This window comes from Morone saxatilis, unplaced genomic scaffold (assembly GCF_004916995.1).
Source record: "Morone saxatilis isolate NCDOM2014 unplaced genomic scaffold, NCSU_SB_2.0 Contig15, whole genome shotgun sequence".
Lineage (NCBI taxonomy): Eukaryota > Metazoa > Chordata > Actinopteri > Moronidae > Morone > Morone saxatilis.
The window spans coordinates 22,022,442-22,040,762 of NW_023339707.1; the positions used below are offsets into that span (position 1 = coordinate 22,022,442).

Genomic DNA, 18,321 nt, shown 5'->3' on the forward strand with positions numbered 1-18,321 from the left:
GTGTCCTCAGCTGCTTTGGTGGCTCTGTAGGTATTGAAACGGGTTAAAGGGCTGACAAACAATATTCAGCTGAAAAGATACAGAATGTACAAAGCACAGTTGTGTGAACAGGCTTTCTGAAAGCTTGACTGCTCTGTGCATGATTTTGATTATATTTACATGATTAATAAGCAGACACAATGAGAGCAGGTAGCTGCTACACTTTCAAACAACACTTTCATTCTGATAAAGTTCCCGGAGAAAACTGACCGGCACGGAGAGAACATAAGATTAAACTTCACACAGAAAGGCAGAACCTCCTCGCTAAACACTACTGCCCTCCCTCCCATTATCTCTATTTAAAAAATCCACATTAATAGTGAGTAAATAACTGAAAGGAAAGGCTGGACATAGAGGCAAACAGAGAGAGGCACTGAAAGACAGAGAAATTAAGTGACACAGCATCAAATGGACCTGGATTAAGCTGTTATTTCACATGACAGCAGGGCCCCACATCACCTCTAAGTTTTCATTATCCTCTCTTATTAGGAACACAGTGGTACGTAATCCTTGGGTCCTGCCGTTGCAGCCTTGAGGGCTAAATGTCCTATAGTTTTAACATTTCCATCCCCATTTTCAGAAGAATTTAAGGGATTATCGATTTGACATGGTTCTTTGCTGTTGTTGTCTTCCTCATCGCCTATTTAGAGAAAAGCCGACAGTCAAGCCAGCCAGCTGACTCACAACAAACACACAAACACACACACACACACACATACACATGTCTGTGATGATAGTCAAATTGAGCACGTCTCTAAGTAGTAATTGTATTTGTGCCGGGGGGTAGAATGAGGCTGCTGGGCTGTGCTTTGTTGCCATTTTCGCGTTGAATTGTCTTTTCTGTCGGCTCTCCTCAGTCTATTATCATATATAATAGGATAGTGAAATGCTTGCTATTATGTTGGCTAGGACACCCCTCTGTTTTCCCGTATTAATGAATTAGCAGCATGTAAACAGATCTTTGTGCTTTTTATGGTATCGGTTTGCATGTGTTTGTATCCATATGCACTGGTGCAATGAATACAGCTGTGTTGCCTATATTGAAATCCAGTGTGCTTTCATTAGATTAGTAGAAATAGGGGTCACTCTGAATGTTGTTCTAAATTAATTATTAGTGAGCTTCCAGTCCCTTGACCAAGTTTACATGGCTACAGGAAGAACCTCCAGGTCACCCAACCTACTTCCTGTTCTCATTTATATTACAGTGGGTTGAAAGTGCATCCTAAGACATATTCGAGTCGTACCAAAGAGCTTTGCTCCTCTCGCTTCACTCAGCTGTCATTGAATGCTTTTCTCTAGAGGGGAATATGTCCACAAGCTAGCATGCTCGACCTTTTAAGAGAAAACCATAATCATAGAAGCATTGCAGATGAAGACACAAAAATATATCCATCGGTCATGGTGTTTTAGCACGTTAATCCTTATGTTCCCTCAGTGTCCTGCAATAGCAATCAAATTTTAATGTGTACAATGAATCCAAATGGTTGTCTATTAAAAGATAAGGCTGGCAATATTCTATAATTTTGTTATTGTCAACAAAAGCCATGAAAAGTGCAAAACCAACAGTATTAGTATTAGTTTGTCTGTCAGTATTTTCCAACCTCCCCAGCCTGTCTGTGGAACAAAAACATTTGTTCTTACTGAAGATGTAAATGTAGAATCATTAAAAAAAAAAGACTAAGTAACCTCCATGAACTGCTGGGCACTATAGTTTTTAGCAAGCATTACTCACAGTAATGGGTTTACAGTTTAGGGACTACTTTTAGTCACAGATCAGGTGCACAATGGTCAACAGTTCAACAATGGATTTCTATGGCATTTTGGTGCAAGGCTTGACAAAATGCTACAGCTTTAAAGCTTTACAATAAAAAGTATTCCAAGTAGTGTAAGTTCATATAAGCGAGTGTAGGTACAGTATGAGCACAGGGTGCAGAAGGACACAGAAGCAATACAATGGTACAATGTGGTTGATCCAGCAAAGTAAGGCACCCTTAAGTATTGAGCCATGCCATCACTAGCCACGGCACAGAGGGAAAGGGAAGTGCAAATGAGGGGAAAGGTTGAAAATGTGGAAGAGCAATGGAGTAGTGGGAGTCAACAATGGAATTAGAGTTAAACAACTAATAAACATATTAATTCAGCAAATTAAACGGAGCTTCTAAATGCTTTCCACAGACATACTTCCAAGTTACGTGGGCAGCACAGCGAAGATGCTGCATGTAAACTAGTTGTCTCATTAACATTAACACCGCATCCCCAACGGCCTCTCACCAGCTTTGTATGCCTTCAACACACCTTTTTTCTGCATTCCTCTCACAAATACTCTGTCTCTCACATAGGAAGATTATCTCCTGATAGCATTTTTTTTCATATTTGAGTGTTTAATTGCTGATGTACTATCTATACTTTATTGGGAAGGATAATATTAGATTAAGTTATATCAGTCTGCAGTCACTACACTCTTAGCTTAATATAGAGTCCTAACTATAGATATGGCTATAATAATTTCAGATTTTTGATAACAAAGCAATGAGTAATGTGGCTCTCTCACCTAGTTTGCGGGGCTAAAGGTAGATTGGATAAAATGGCTGTTAAAACAACATCCCTCTTCTTCACTTATGTTAAATGTCTGCCAACATCCGATTGGTATATTTGCTGACAGTATATTTGACTTTGTAGCACCTAATATTCTTACCATAGGTCATAAATATGCATTTCACTTGAATGCTTCATGAAATTTCCATTCATTTGAATTTCCTGAACGGAGTTGAATGGGCTAAAATGGTATATTGTAGAATGAAACCGAATACATTTGAAAAGCCTATTGGCAGATTAAGCAGGATGGAAAACAAATCATTGTCATTTATTTGAGGAAGTAGTTAACCGCATAATAGTTGGCAAGAATACAACAAATGCATTGGCTCATATCATTGGCTGAGTAAAATGTGTTTGAATGCCAGAGGGCAGTTTGTATACGTCATGCTGTAGTTATTCTCTGGCAAACACTCTTTTTCCTATTATGCTCAGTGCTAGATTCCATTTCACCATCCATCACATCAGTCCAACGAAAACAAATTATAACGTGTACAGTATCTTGCATTTATGTAGCAGAAATATAATATCCCCAGTCAGTTAAGTTCCTGGAATTACGTTTGAAGGGTGCACTCATGCTCTTCCGTGGCGTGTTTTTCAAAGAAACTCTGGTCTCTTTGGTATTTAAAGATTTGAGATGCCTTCGCCTTCTTTGTCTTGATGGGGAAAGATTTTAGCTCACAGACACTTACATTCTCCTAAAAGCTTTTTGAAAGCAATATCTAAGCTTTGACAATGTGTTTGATTTCCTCACCCTCCGGTGCGCTAAGTGGAACTGATGCAGCACCTCATGGTGTTTGGATTGTATTTTGCTACATTAGTGAAATATGTTCTTGCACTCGCTTTCTCTCTGTGTTTTACCTCTCTAGTGCTTATCCCAACACTCCGAATAATAGAGTCCACACGTCTTTTGTTATTTTACAGCATTAACCTCTCTTTCTGCTTGTCCATTATTACTGTAGCTCCTCTGGTGTACAGTGACCCCCACCAGAACATTATAGACTAGCCAGACACTTCTTTAACACATTAAACTCTATTCTCTATTCTCTCAATCTTCTTCTTAAGTTGCCACTCTCTTCACCCAGTTTCGTTCTCTTCTTTGTAATGTTCTTTTAATGGAATCACAGAACATTGCGTCTATCACCTTGAGACTTTTCAATCTTGTATTATTTTTCTCCTCAGCATTTTTGTAATGAGATTTCCGCCCATGCAGAGCAATGGAGTACAGAGTTATTAAGAGAGCGAGTATTGTGTTTGGCATTAGTCTCATTGAAAGACATTCCACTGCCTGCTAATATAGCCCCCCCCCCCCTCCACCCTAGCTGCCATTAGGAGAACGGAGATGAGGGGGATGCGAAGCCCCTCTTAAACACTATGTGGGATAATGAAATCCTGATGTTCATTAATGAAACTCAATTAATAGAAAGACGGAAGTGTAGGCAGATGAGGAGGAGGACAAGGAGGAAAGGAGAAGGAGGAGAACAAAGTGTGCCTCCCCCCCACCTCCCCCACCCGACATTAAAAAGGAGTTTAGTAAGGGGGAGTCAGCACAGCCCCCACAAAAAAGGCTTTATTTGACTTCCTTCTTTGGGACTTGCTGAGCTTATTAAAATGCTTAATAGGTTCCATTAACTTCTAACACACTCAAGCCTCATACAGGCTGGGAGGGGTGTAATAGTAAGCATCAGAGGGAGGTGTGTGTGTGGGGGGGGGGCAAAGAGAGGTGAATTCTTGTAGAGGAAGGAGGGCAATTACTGAGGGATTTGGGGTATTGTCCAAGAAATCCACAATATATTTAGGTTTATTCAGCGTGAAAATACAGCCTCCGGCACTCGTAGTGGCTCATTATTATGTTTTCGAATGAAGACTTTTTGTTGTGCAGCATTGCAAGGTTGAGCTTGTCAATACTGTATGTGTGTCTTTCTTTCTTATACCTTCACCTGTGTGTTTGTATATGTCAGAATGACAAAGAGGTGGGAATCATAGAATCACTGTGCGTGTGACATCAGAGTGGATGCACACATGCACACGAGCATGCACTTCTTTAGTTTTCAGCTTTTCAACAATGTTTACTCACTCATCCTGTAGCTGAAACTGGGTGAACTAATCTACATCCCCCAACAAACCCCCCTGCTCCCTCCCGCTGGCACATCGCACTTCAAATAGGCTGTCACCCAGCTCTCCATCCTCTCAACGAGCTGCCAGTAGACTGGCCAGCAGTCTCGTTCGCAGAGGAATAGCCTCCAGGCGTGGGAGACAACATCACAACTCAGCCACACATCATTCAAAACAAAATATAACCTTCGCTCCACTGTCCTGCAACTACAGTGCTGGACAGTGGAGCAGAAAAAGTTATGTATTTGCATGTGAAAGAAAAAGAGAGAGACCGAATCTCACTCTGTCTCAATTTAATGAGACAGAGAGAATGACTGACACTTTTTCTTTTCTCAGTGACTAAAATGTTAGCTGTTGTAACCTCCCATTGCTCAGACAAGCCTTCTGGGACTTCTTCTTCGGTCCCAGACTCTTGCTTATAGCCCTCAAACACGACTTAACGCAATTATCTCCATAATAGTCATAATCTCCCTTTAGGTCCATTCAGAGCCTGAATAGGTATAATCATCCCAAGCACTATTTAGCTCTGAGGAGACGGAAGCCTTCTAGCTTGTCTTTAATACCTGGCTGCTTCGATTCCTGCTAATCCGCAGTTCAGCACCGTGCACTGTAAGGCCCCTCCATCATGCACACCAGAGTAATCAAAGTAATTTCCTGCTACATTAAGAGGGTCATTTTTTTCAATGCATTGCCATTTAAATTGGGAACGCTCATGTACAAGCTGACAGAGAGAGATCAGTCGCGGCCATGCGACAGTCACAAGCTGTCACACAAACAGTCTATGAGACACTTTACCATGGCATCTTAACTTATGATTAGTGTATGTAGTAGCTATGTCAGAGCGAGCGGGAGTAATGACACTGATAAGGGTGTGGACCAAAAGCTGCCTGGTAGGAAAAATCCGTTTCCAATCCAAAGCTGTTTGGTTTTGGTGTCTTTCAGGCAGCCTTTATAATTCTGTAGTAGTCAACCCGACAAGAAGAAAGAGCAGAGCAGAAGCGTTTTAGTAAGTTGAGGTGGGAGCTTGTTGTTGCTATTCACCTCAGGTGCCTGTCCACATGAGCCTCACAGAACTAACCCTTTCATCTATGCTTCATGCTCGTTAACCATTCCCACCTGGCTATTTGGTATTCTGTCTTTTTAACTTCTGTTTTTCTAGTGTTCCATGATGGTGCTAATGAGGCAGGGGGGATGTTTGTCTGGCATTCAATGCCAAAAGCTGAGGAGTAATAGGAACCCCTTACCCAACTGATCCTGAGACAGTCCACAAACCTGCTCTATTAATACACCTCAGGAACAGAACACAGCACCAATCAGACTCAATCAAATTACAAAGCAGTTAAAACAAAATTACATCAGCTACTGGCACGCACAAACTTGGCAAAAGCACAGAGCAAAATGCAGTGCTATCTGGCTCTAAATGGATGGCAAACCGTCCATGAGGTGATTGATTAACAACTACCTTAACAAAGTACAGACTGAGTGAGCACAGCCTTGCTATGAAAAAGGGACAGGAAAACCTGGCTCCCTGCAGAGTAAAGACTGTGTTATCATTGCACCCTCAGCAAACCTGAAACAGAGCTAAGCATCTTGGAGAAGCCTATTTAAAAAAAGGATTGAAATTGAATATCATATCCATGGGTTGGTTTTCAATAGTGTAACATCACCTAAATATAGGAAATGTGCACTTTTGTTAGCCTGCCGCCTATCGCCTTCCATGGAGTCTGCCATGTTGAATCGCCATGTTTCTACAGTAACCCAAAACAGACAAACCAGACTGGCTGACTCGACTTTTGTGTTTTTCGCAAGTTCCTCCTATACACTTCACAGACCGTTCTCATTCCCAGGTCATCAAATACAGATGCAAGCAGTTTTCAGTTGATTGCAATCTGAATCTTCACCGCTAGGTGCCACTAATCCCACACACTGGGTTTACAAGTCCTACTAAGGGAGGCCTCAAAGAGCTGTGAGTTAGCAGCAGTCTATGTTGCTGCCCGCCATAAACAGAGGGACACAGAGTGACAGTTACCCAACTCACGTTGTTGCTATTATATTTGATGACAAGTTATTAGTTTTGTCTCGTAGTATCTTTCTTTGCTATAGTATGTTTTCTAAGTAATGTTCAGCTTTTCAATATCTTACTCGTTTGGCAAAATATACAGCCAAGAAAGCCATTTGAATTTGAAAAAAAATAAGAATTATAAAAGAGGTACACACAGCCCTCTCCTGTTCTCTGTGGTAGAAATAGTCAAGAGGTCATTGCACACTTGTGTGTTTTCATGCCCAATCAAGCCCAGCAGCAAGCTTCACCTCCATGTGTGATTGACTGGGAAGGCACTGGAGGTAGGGGAGGAAGAAGAGAGGAAATGAGAGGAGAGGAGATCGTTTTGGCTGTGATCAGGCGTTACCTGGCTGTGACAGCACTCGTCTCTCTCAACAGCTGAGGCTTGTCACAGCTGCTGATGTCCCGCTGTGTTCAACCACACGTGAATACGCACACGTAACACACACGCACGTATTCACTCACACTCACATACTCAATCACACACACTCTTTTTAACATGTGCACACACACATACCACGCACACAAAGATGCCACCTCTCTGCTCTGCTCTGTTCTGCTCAGTCACTGTGACCACAGTATTGCAGGCAGTACACAAGTGAAACCAACGGTAGGATGCACCCAGGATGCAAAGATAACCTCCCTGATGTCTTGCACATAACCTCATGAATTATGAAAATCTAAAGGTTTTGTAATATTAAGAGAAAGAAAATAGAGTTCAAATTTGTTTTTCCTGTTTTTTTATGTAATTTCAGAACAGAGTCAGTTGCAGAGAAAATGCTTACAAACTGGTTCGCCTTCCTCCTTCACAAATTTCTCAAGGTTAGTACATCTATCTTATCAGTTGCGTTTCTAAATTAAAAGTGTGATTGCACACTTACTGTAGTGTACATGGATTTGTAGGTGTTTGCAGTCAAATGACTTTTTACGTTTATGCTGTGATGTTCTCTCATGTGTGAATCTGCGGGATCGTCTGGCTGTGTGTGTGTTTAAAGGAGTGTGCTGGGGAGCCTCTGTTCATGCTGTACTGCGCCATCAAGCAGCAGATGGAAAAGGGGCCCATCGACGCCATCACTGGAGAGGCCCGCTACTCCCTTAGTGAAGACAAGCTCATCCGCCAGCAGATCGAGTACAAAACCTTGGTATGTCACACTCCAGGAAGCACACAGGAAGTTTTTTACAGACATACACAAACACATAGGTAGAACCACAGGAAGCTCTTAAATCAAAAACTGCTTGCTTCTAGTCAAAATGCTGCCAAGCTGAGACACACAACAGCCCACACTCATTTTTTGAATGGAAAATTACGTGTACAAATACAGTTTCTTAACTTAACTTTTTTGACTTTTCCCCCCACAAACCATTTTCAAAGTGACATAGCTGTGTCTGCTGGATTGGGTTTCTTCCTTCTTGTATGGGAAGAAAATTAACTAATGATCCCACAGGCTCCAGTGTTGGTCCAACATCAGGGTAGGTGGCTGTGGAGATTGGAATACACCAAACAGCCTCCTATACACACACACACACACACATACGCACATTGCGCACACAGAAAAAAACACTCACACAGCCAGCATGTGACATGACAATGCTCTGATTGCTCCGACTGGGAATTTGGCTCATTACGTGCTAATACCCCGGCAGAGCTGGAAATTGGTGTCCCGCCGAAGGTGTGAAATTAGATTTTGGGTTGCCAGTGAGAGCGGAAATGGTTTCTCAAAGCTCCTGCCATGCTCCAAGGAGACTCTAATGAGAGCGAAGCCCCAAGCTGGACCCAAGACCAGGCAGTAACAGGACACTTCTACCCTCTTCCTCTGCTTTCTCATTTCCTTCTGTGATTTTTTTGTCTTATTCTCTCTCCTTTTCTCCCCATCTGTACAATCCAGATCCTAAACTGTGTGAACCCAGACAATGAAAACAGTCCAGAGATTCCAGTAAAGGTGCTGAACTGTGACACCATCACCCAAGTGAAGGAGAAGATACTTGATGCTGTTTACAAGAACATGCCCTATTCTCAGCGGCCGCGTGCTGTCGACATGGACCTCGGTATGGAACAAACACGCACTTGCACCCACGCACGCACACATGCACACACACAAATGCCCAATCCAGACACTCACAGATGCAGTTGGCAGATGTAAAGTCCTTCACACCCACAGATTAATGTATCAGTGAGAGAAAACCTAGCCATGTGTACAGATTATCAGTGCATTAGTGTGATAAAAGCTGTGTTCCAGCAGCCCAGCCAGCCAGCCAGCCTCAGTGTGCTGCTGCCAGGCCTTCTATCAAACTGACTGACAGTGTGTGGTGTATCCCTCCGTCTGGCTGATTCCACTGCCTGGTAGTGCCAATAAGACACAGTAGATCCATATAGAGAAGTGTGCATGTCTTTATGTGTGTGTGTGTGTGTGTTTTTTTGCGTCTGTGACGTGGCTGTCTGGCTGACCCAGGTAAGAGCTGACAGACGGGCTCAACAGCCTCATGCTGGGCTCCACTCCCACGCAGTCTGCCACTTCCATCCTCGCCTGTCGGTACCTTGCCTCCCATTTCCCTGTCCCTCTCATTTTCTCTCACTTCACATAGAACAAAAAGCCCCCCCCCCCGCTTGCTGCAAATCAACACGTCATCTATCAAGCTACAATATGGCTCTCTGTCCATCCACTGTCCTCTCCCTTGATCTCTTCTGTCCAATTCTCACCCATTCGCTGATAGCTTGAAAATACCTGAGTCTGTGTGAGACTGTGTCTGTATGTGTGACTACTTTCAGGGTTTTTTGTTATGTTTTTCTCTGTCAAGCGTAAGGTTAGTCCTTTTCGGGTAGGATGTTGTGCCAGGCAGAGATCACCTGGCAGAGGTACAAAGTAATAAAACCCAGTCAACAGAGGAGAAAATCAATGATCACTCCCAGTACGAGAGCCACAATGGCTGTCCACTTGCCCGTCAACACCCTTATTATCATTTCATTACCCCACAGCGAGCCATCAGCCACTGTCCTCCACCAGCACTGCATTGCCCCCACCTGTTTCCCCCTGCTTCCTATTTCTTTCTTTTGAAAGGAGGTGATTTTCTCATAGTTCGCTTTTTCATCCTTTCTTGTCTGCTCTACTCTTATCTTCTTTCTGACCCTGACGGGCCGACTGCAGCGTATGCTAATGTCACACCATTTCCACGACACAAGTACCAATTAAAGCGTGCAGTCTGCCTGCATATACATCTTGAAATTGTTCGTGTGTAATGTTTAATTAAGATGCGTGTCAATCTAAGTCTGTGAGAGGCGTACACATGCAGAGGGCCATACAAGAACACCGGCTGCTCATATCCACTCATTTGGGTAATGTGTGAAGAGAGCTCTCTTTGGGAGTCATGTAGGTTGATGTTCCACCGACTGAAAGGCAAATGAGGTTTGAAAAGAGGTGTTTAAAGAGTTTGTTTTGTGTTATAAGGAAGTCGTGGTGATTTTAACATATTCAAAACTGCCCTGCAGAGAAACTGGTTCTGCAGGCAATGCATAAAGCACATACCATATGCTTTACCCACAGGTTAATTCAAAGCAGAACACATGGTCATATGTATATGTCAAACACCATCACGCCAAACCTCTCCAGTGTAACTAAGACAAATTACATTCTTTGTGGGTCCATACAATTTTTAGTTTGCATAGGCAGTTATGTATAATTCAGTGTGTTTGTGTTCCCAGAGTGGCGGCAGGGGCGACTGGCTCGTGTGGTGTTGCAGGATGAAGACATCACCACCAAGATAGAAAATGACTGGAAGAGGCTCAACACTCTCATGCACTACCAGGTAAATATGCACTACAGCTTTATAGTAATGTTTTCCCTAATTAACTCTCAAACTTCACTTTTTTTTATCAAGAAAGTTCTCATTTCAGTTCAATTTCTGCTGTGGCTTTTATTATGGAAAGTGTACCACATACCTCGCCAAACTTTGATGTTCCTGCTCTTGACTTTTAGGCAGCCAATTTTCAGCTCCTCATTTGCATGCCCTTGCCTGGTGTAATCCAAGTGACAGAATAGAGGACAATTACTGTACAGGTGGCAGGAGAGATGAACCTTCAGCATCTCAGCTGACACTTTTCCCTCCTCCCTGGAGAGAGGAAGCTGCTCCAGTCAGGAGGGCAGCATCTCTCTCTCTCTCTCTCTCGCTCTCTCTCTCTCTCATTCTGCCCTGTTGACTTCTACACCAGCAACAATTAGTCCTGCTGTGATTGCCTACTTCTGTCTCTTCATATGTAGAACCTTGATCCACACCCTACAATTTTAGGGCTTATACATGCTTACCTGTTGCCCTCTGTTTAACAGAGAGGAAAGTAGAGAGCTAAAAATGAGAACAAGAGGAGTTCTGAATTTTTCAGGAGAATGCATGGCTGTTGAGTTGAAAATGAAAGAAGGAGATGGAAGGGTAGTGAAATAAAGCCAGAAAGAAATAATAAAGAGGAATAAAAGGAATAAAGAAGAAACAGCCAAGACAGAATGAGAAGTTAGCCATCTCCTCAGGTCATGAATCTTTTGCAGTGCATGCTCAGCCAGCTCTCATTAGTCAGCCAAGGGGGACCATCTGCTTTAAGACTGCATGAGGTTTGATTCTGGGCTACCTGGTCAGGGCTGAGATGCAGCTGTGGCTGGGGTTGGAGACAGGGGCTGTGGGGCCAGGAGATGCAGCTCCATCTAGAAGCAGAAAATGGGGACGAGGTCTGGCGAGGCTCAAGCCCTCACGCTGAGGGGTCAACCTGAACTCCTGCCCCAGCAGAGCAAGCAGAATAATTTAACAGATGTAGGAGTCATTAGAAGAAGGGACACACCGTAGTGTCCTTCACAAAGGACTTGGCACCATGCAGCTTTCCCCTTTGTCTTCCCTCCATAGTCCTCCCCCTTTCTGTCCTCACCTTCATCATCTCCACTTTCTTAAATTTTCTCTTCACATTTTTATCTTGTTTACATTTTTCGTACCCATTTCCCATCCTTTTTCCTTCTCGGCCACTGAATAGCAATTCTTTCCTCTCCAGTCCCTCTTTTCTCCCTTTCTTCATCTCATGGTCTGAGTACCTCGTCTTCTCTGGTCTCTGCTGTGCTTTAATCCTTGATGAAGCGGTGCAGTGTGTTTGCCTCCACACCATAATGGGCTCCTTTGTTGTTTTTTGCAATTCTTTGCGTCACAGTCTGTTACCCATCGTTAGCCAAGGGAGACGCTACGGGGCAAACAGTAACACGCGTGTGGCCGCTTCACTTATTCGCTAGCTCAATAGCAGATCTAAGGACTGCTATTGATCACGGATCTAAGGGTCCCTGCACAGAACGTAAGGCCCGACACTGTGCAACTTCAGAGGAGATGCCGGCGGGCTGTAGGGCAACATGGGGAAGAAGAGAAAGAGAGGAAGAAAGAGAAGGAGCGTGAAGGAATAAAAGTTGGTGCTAGAAGAGATGAGAGCAGGATGGAACATAACATAGACACTTGTGCATCGTTACTGTTTTGATGAGCTGGCAATGGCCCCTGTTTGTGAACCTGTTTGTGTTCGTCACATACACCATGCCATTGCATTGGCAGCTGCAACAGCACATCTGGCTGCCTATCACAACAAGGGAACACAGCTCATTAGGCCCTGGAGTGAGGGAAAAGCTTAAAGAAAAAAATGGGAAGAGGAAAATAAAAAGTATTGAAAAGGGGTCTGAAATATGCAGAGTGAGACTGAACATCACCTAAAGTCGTTGCTAATTCTCCCATAGTAGAGACACGGGGACCAGACAGAGGCATTAAAATTTATGGGGCTCACAGCATCCCAAGAAACCCCATTGGCTATTTACCCTGCCACATGGGAAATAATAGTTTACATAACCTGGATATGGAAATGCACACCTTCCCAGCTCCCTGCTACACCAAAATTAAAAACATAAATGCACACATTTAAAATGAGTTCAGAATCTTTATTCAACACCTTGGTATTCACAGCAAGGGGACTAAACTCCCATCCTGCCACTCCACTCTTTCTATTTCTGTATATTTTACAGTCTTTTTTGCATAGATAAAGATAGAATAAGATGGAAGCAGACTCAAATATACACACAATGCATGTGTGTACACACACACACAGAGCGCATATCCACATTGCACATGCTTACACACAGACAAACACAGGAGTTGAGATAAAAGATTTATGAAATTGGAGAGTTTTTTGGTTGATTGCTGATTTGGATCTTTTTGTTGTTTAATCTTCCATCCTGTCAAAGAAAAGCATTTAATCACACCCTCTCTCGTATCCACCTCCCCCGTCTCTGTCATCTTGAGACACGGCAGTGTTAACCTTGCTCCTGCTGGATTGTATCCGGAAACTAAGCAAGGATCCTGACAAGTTCCGCAGCCACATGAATCAGTCTTATGAACTCAAGTCACTTTGGAGAGAGAGCAGCATTAACAATTCTCATAAACCAGACATTATCATTAACTGAAGTTGTCAGACTGCTTAGGTTATTTATGGTGATTCAAACTGCAAACAGACCCACACCGGAGTGCTGTGTGAGTAATTACATTGATGATGTTTGACAAAGTGTGATTCATAACAGGTGGACTATGGCTGTTGCAGCATATTAATATTTGTTTGCCACATTCATTTGCGGGGACACATGGGCAGTGTGTGTTTTCTCTGGAATGTCATTCCTAATGTGCAGATAAGTGACAGTAAAGGACAGACCTTTTTCAGTTTGGCTGAGACTGCGTCAAAAATATAAAGTAAAGTCAGTTTGGAAACTTCCCCTGCTGCTTGGTGACCTCTGTCTGTCCTCTTCTCTGCGGTGAAGGAACAGGGAGAGCAGACACTGATGACCACACCAGGAGAGCCAGCCAGCTAGATCCTGTTACCCACCTTGCAGACATCACTTGGGGCATTTGGGCTATTTTCAACAGACCCAGACACAACAGATACTACTATATTGCTGTCTGTTCATTAATCTAATGCTGAGGCTGTCTTGGTTTGCTGGTCCCCATTGTAAACCTGAATACAAATCTCGGATAGGTGGGAAATATAAGGTTTTTAGGAGAGAGAATACTTTCTGAGTAAATATTTTAACAAATAGTGTTAAAATACCCCATAAAAATCAATTGAAATGGAAAGATATTTTGGATTTTAATTCTGCTTTGCTGCAGCACTGGGAGTCAGTATTTGTAAGAACTCACATTGATTCTTCAGTGGCACATTTCATTGATTAATATCCAACTGAAATTCCATTAGAAAGACCGGCAGAGTTATATTCGAACACAATGGCTCAGCTCAAATTCGTAATTCCTGCCGAGAAGTGCACATATGGACAGGTTGTGTATTTCCAAGCTACTGGGCAGAGTCAACAGGTATGATAAGCATCGCGATCTTAGTGCATGAGTCCAGGAGAGATGGGACATCAAGGGGAAACAGGCTAGGACCAGAACTGTTGGTTGTGTGGGGAGGGCTAAGAAAAGAAAGATAGAGGCTGACCACACTCTCTGTCAGGCCAGCTCTGCACTGTCTAATGGAAGGTCTTATCATAGGCAGGGCCCACAGCCCTTATCACACCTGCCCACTATCAGCCCCACACTGGATTATCCCTGAAGGGCGAATCTGCAAGCCTTCAATCATTTACTCTATCACAAAGACCCATCTCTGCTGTAGCCCCTCTGTCAGCCATAAAAAGCATAGAGAAAGAGAGCTAGATGGAGGGAGGTGTAAAGGTAAGGGGGGCAGAGAGGCTATTTCATGGTCCCCAGGAAATATGTATCACAGGAATAGCAGTGGAAACTTCACGCAAGTCCACACTGTTGGTGTATTAGAGTTGGTCTGTGCATCGTCAGCCAAGAAGAGGCTATATGATGGAGAGGCCATAGAAATTAGGTTTAGGAAAGCAGAGACAAATGAGAAAGAGGTGAGGTGAGAGAGAGAAGGGTCAAAGATGCCGCTCGTGGATGGGGATGTGGGGGACCATTTTTCATTTCCCTCCAAGAGCTGCGTCTTTTAAGAGGTTTACTCCAGATTTCATCCCCGGTTTCAAGTGTCTCTCCAGTGTGGCCAGTAGAGGCCAGATGGCATCTCCAACTAATAGCACAGCCGAGATTAGTTTGGAAAGAGTGGGAGAAGAGGGTGAGGACAAAACTGGGGGAGGATGAGAGTTGTTTTTGCTCTTGGTGGCAAGGGGGAACTCTACAAATGTCCACCCCAAATTCGACTAGCTTATTTTCCAACAAGGGATGGAGAAGAGCTCGTTCCTGCTAAAGCGAATGAAAAGAAGAATTTTCTGTTTTTCTATAGATTATTTGAGGTATTCCTTTTGGAGCCTGGCATTTGCCTTTTGTTTATTTCTCCACTGGAGGCTCATCAGTTTTTCTTCGCTGGGTCTGAAGCAGAAATCCCTCCTCAGGGTGGGCTGTAAATGCCAGCCAACAAGCTGTTTGTTGTTTTGGCTTTCATAAAAGAACCTCAAGTTTTGTTTGCTGTGTTTTTTCTAAAATGTGATGTTTTGTTGTACTAACAGTAGTAGCATTTCAAAGATGAATTCTGATTTAAATGCCATTTCACGATGAATTAATCACACTGTTAGACTGATTTAAGGTCTTAAAGGGTCTTTAAAACAAAACCATCCGTTCTAATGTTTTTTACAGCAGTTTTTCTCAGGAAGTGACTGGAGAACATCATACAGGGCCAAGAGCCCTTTGTAAATATAAACCACAGAGGGGGATAAGGATGAACCTCAGTGTCTGTCTCTCACCATCTTCGTCTTTCTCTTTGACTCTGACTCCGTGCTGCTCTAATGCTATTATTATACCTGTGTACCCCATTTTCTTTAAGGGTGTGTGTGAAGTGTACACAAGATGAGACATTCAGCATTCTAGTCTCTGTCTCTGTCTCTTTTTCCCTTTTCCTCTCTCTTTCTCTCTCTTTCACTCCCTCTTAGCATCTTATCCCAGTTCCAAAGCTTACACCATGTCTCTTATGTTTGTGAAGGGGATGACAATGACAGTCATGTTAAGTACAGCCATCATGCAGCCACAGCACTCTGCTCTGCTGAAGAAAAAGCCACAGGGCTGTGGTAGAGAACAGCAGGGAGCACAGATATGACAGGGAGGGATGGGCTGTGTAGGGGTCTCATTCCTTATGCAGTCTACTTGACTATAACATGAACATTTTCAGGAATATAATGTGTTAGATAAAACACCAATACTCTGTTAGAATTAAAAAATGGATATCAGCAAAACATTACGATACCAGCAGACTCATGTTGTACGTGTCTCTTCACACAGGTATCAGACCGCTGCGTTGTGGCTTTGGTGCCCAAACAGACCTCATCATACAACATCCCTTCCTCAGCCAGCATATCCCGCACCTCCATCAGCAGATATGGTGAGTCAGTATTGCTCTTTTTCATACCCTTGTTGTGGCTTTGACATTGATTGCAATGATTGCAAAATGCCATACAGCATATATATTAGCCAATTATGCATGTATTTGCAGGCCTATTCAACAGTTAATTCCATGCAAATGTAATCTTGTTGCTCTTGTTGCCTCACAGACCTCATCAAAATGTTTTTTATATTAGTTGTTTCAGATATGAACAAAGCCAGATCCACTCTCCCTAAAGCAATGGCCAGCTCTGTTTGGAGCTGCTCTTCTTTTTGCTGCAGTGGGGTTTTTTTGCAACCTTTTTCTCTCTCCAACTGTGTTTGCTCCAGTTTGCTTTACAGTTAAGGTCCAAACTCTGTTGGACGGTACAAGAATGGAAAGAGAGAGAAAGGGATAAAGAGGAGGGGAGAGTGAGGGATACAGCCATTGTTTGATTGTAATGCCATAATATTATTATAATAAAGATTCATTGTGTGCAGGACACAATGGGCTGCACACATGCATACAGTGCCTGAAATGATACGCAAATGCTGCATGCAAACACACATATGCTTCAGATGTGCTTGCAGATTGTGCTGCTGGATGCCAAATTTGGTCCTTTGCCAGACACACACAGCAGCACCAGGCAACTTGTGATTGCTAATTATTCTGTGTGAATGATACTTCACACAAACAGAAAAAGATAAGTGAGCATGGCCAATTATCAGAGTTCAAAGTGAACACTGCCTTTAAACTGCCTAACTCAGAAAATGGGCTAACAGCATCCTTATCCTTCCAAGCAGTTACTTATTTATTATTTGGATACCTTTGCTTCAAAAATACCTGTATCTTAAGTGTTTGTACAGCAAAACAATGTGGAGTGACATTCGATAAAGATTATTTATGATGACTTTTAGAAGACAATGCAAACAGTCATTACTCTCTTTTAAACAGATGATGGAGGATCAAGGTAATGTTAATGTTAAGTATAATTACCAATGTAACAATAGGGAGGAACCCTTCTCTGCATTATGTTGTTATTTTAATATCGCAGCTTAATTTTAGCTCCCTCTGCTTCTGGAGTTTTACACGTAGATAGTTGTTACATGGAATTACTCTCAAATATCTTAGTCATAAGGGATGTTTGAATCTGTCATGAAATTGCAATGAGCTGCTGAGAGGCTGTAGTCTTGCATTCTTCTTCTTTCTTTTTTTGTGTGCGAGTGCTCAGCCACTGGAGTTGGACGTGCATGGCATAGAAAGCAGCGACTCTGCTGGCATGTGCTTGTCCCTCATCAATCATGGGTTGGCACAGCAGGCGCAGCTGCACCTCGACACTTGCTGATGGATTCATACCAATTTAACGTTCAACACTTAGCATCTTGACTCAATTTACACCACCGGCACCACCCTCTAGCCTTAAAATCAGCCACAACACACTCCCCTACTGCCTTGCTGTGTCCACGACCTGGGACCTGCAGCGGAAGAGGGAAGGGCTGCGGGTCGCTGCTTAGTGTTAGGGGAGTTGGGAAAAGGCTGAGGGGGCTGGAAGGATGAAGGGGATGAGGAAATAGTAGAGCAGTAAAAAACAGTGACTGGATTAAGATGGGATTTGGGACCTCAATCCACCATGCAAACAGGCACATACATCGAAACCCCCCTTACTCCGGCCCTGATCCCTAGTGGCCACTCCAGAGGAGCAGGATGGTCTTATTTGAAAGGTGTAAGTGGCTGTATTGGCAGCAAAAAGCTTTGTTCAGCTCGGCCTTTGAAGCCAGGTCAGAGAGATCCTCATTGAGATCCTCAGATCCTGAATCTTTGGAGACCCCGCTGCCAGGAGTAGATGCTGGCTAATTAGGGAAACTGAAACCAGCATCATTCAGACTGAGAGGAGCAAGAAGGTAGGAACATGAGAGCAGAGACGAGAAGGATGTATGGATGAAGGCGGGCGGCTTCAGTGCTTAACAAATTAGGGATCTTTTGATGCATTGATTAGAGTGTGACAGGGACGTTTTCAATGTGCCATTGGTACAATGAGGCATGGAAGAGCCAATTATGAGTGCTTTTAGGAGGAGTCAGGCACTAGTGTGTCTCAGTCAGTGAGGCAGGGATTATATAAAGAGGGAAAAGGAAGAGAAAATTAATGAAGAAAAATGAA

The 18,321-nt window shown here is 43.2% G+C and overlaps 1 protein-coding gene across 1 annotated transcript in view; it reads left to right on the forward strand.

Moving 5' to 3' along the window:
* The window catches only part of plxna2 (plexin A2), a 158,476-nt gene that overhangs the window by 133,001 nt on the left and 7,154 nt on the right, over positions 1-18,321 (forward strand). The window contains exons 23-27 of the mRNA XM_035656760.1: positions 7,564-7,630; positions 7,804-7,950; positions 8,695-8,854; positions 10,506-10,609; positions 16,085-16,184. Of these exons, the coding sequence (XP_035512653.1) occupies positions 7,564-7,630; positions 7,804-7,950; positions 8,695-8,854; positions 10,506-10,609; positions 16,085-16,184 (578 nt within the window). The remainder of the gene's footprint in view (positions 1-7,563; positions 7,631-7,803; positions 7,951-8,694; positions 8,855-10,505; positions 10,610-16,084; positions 16,185-18,321) is intronic.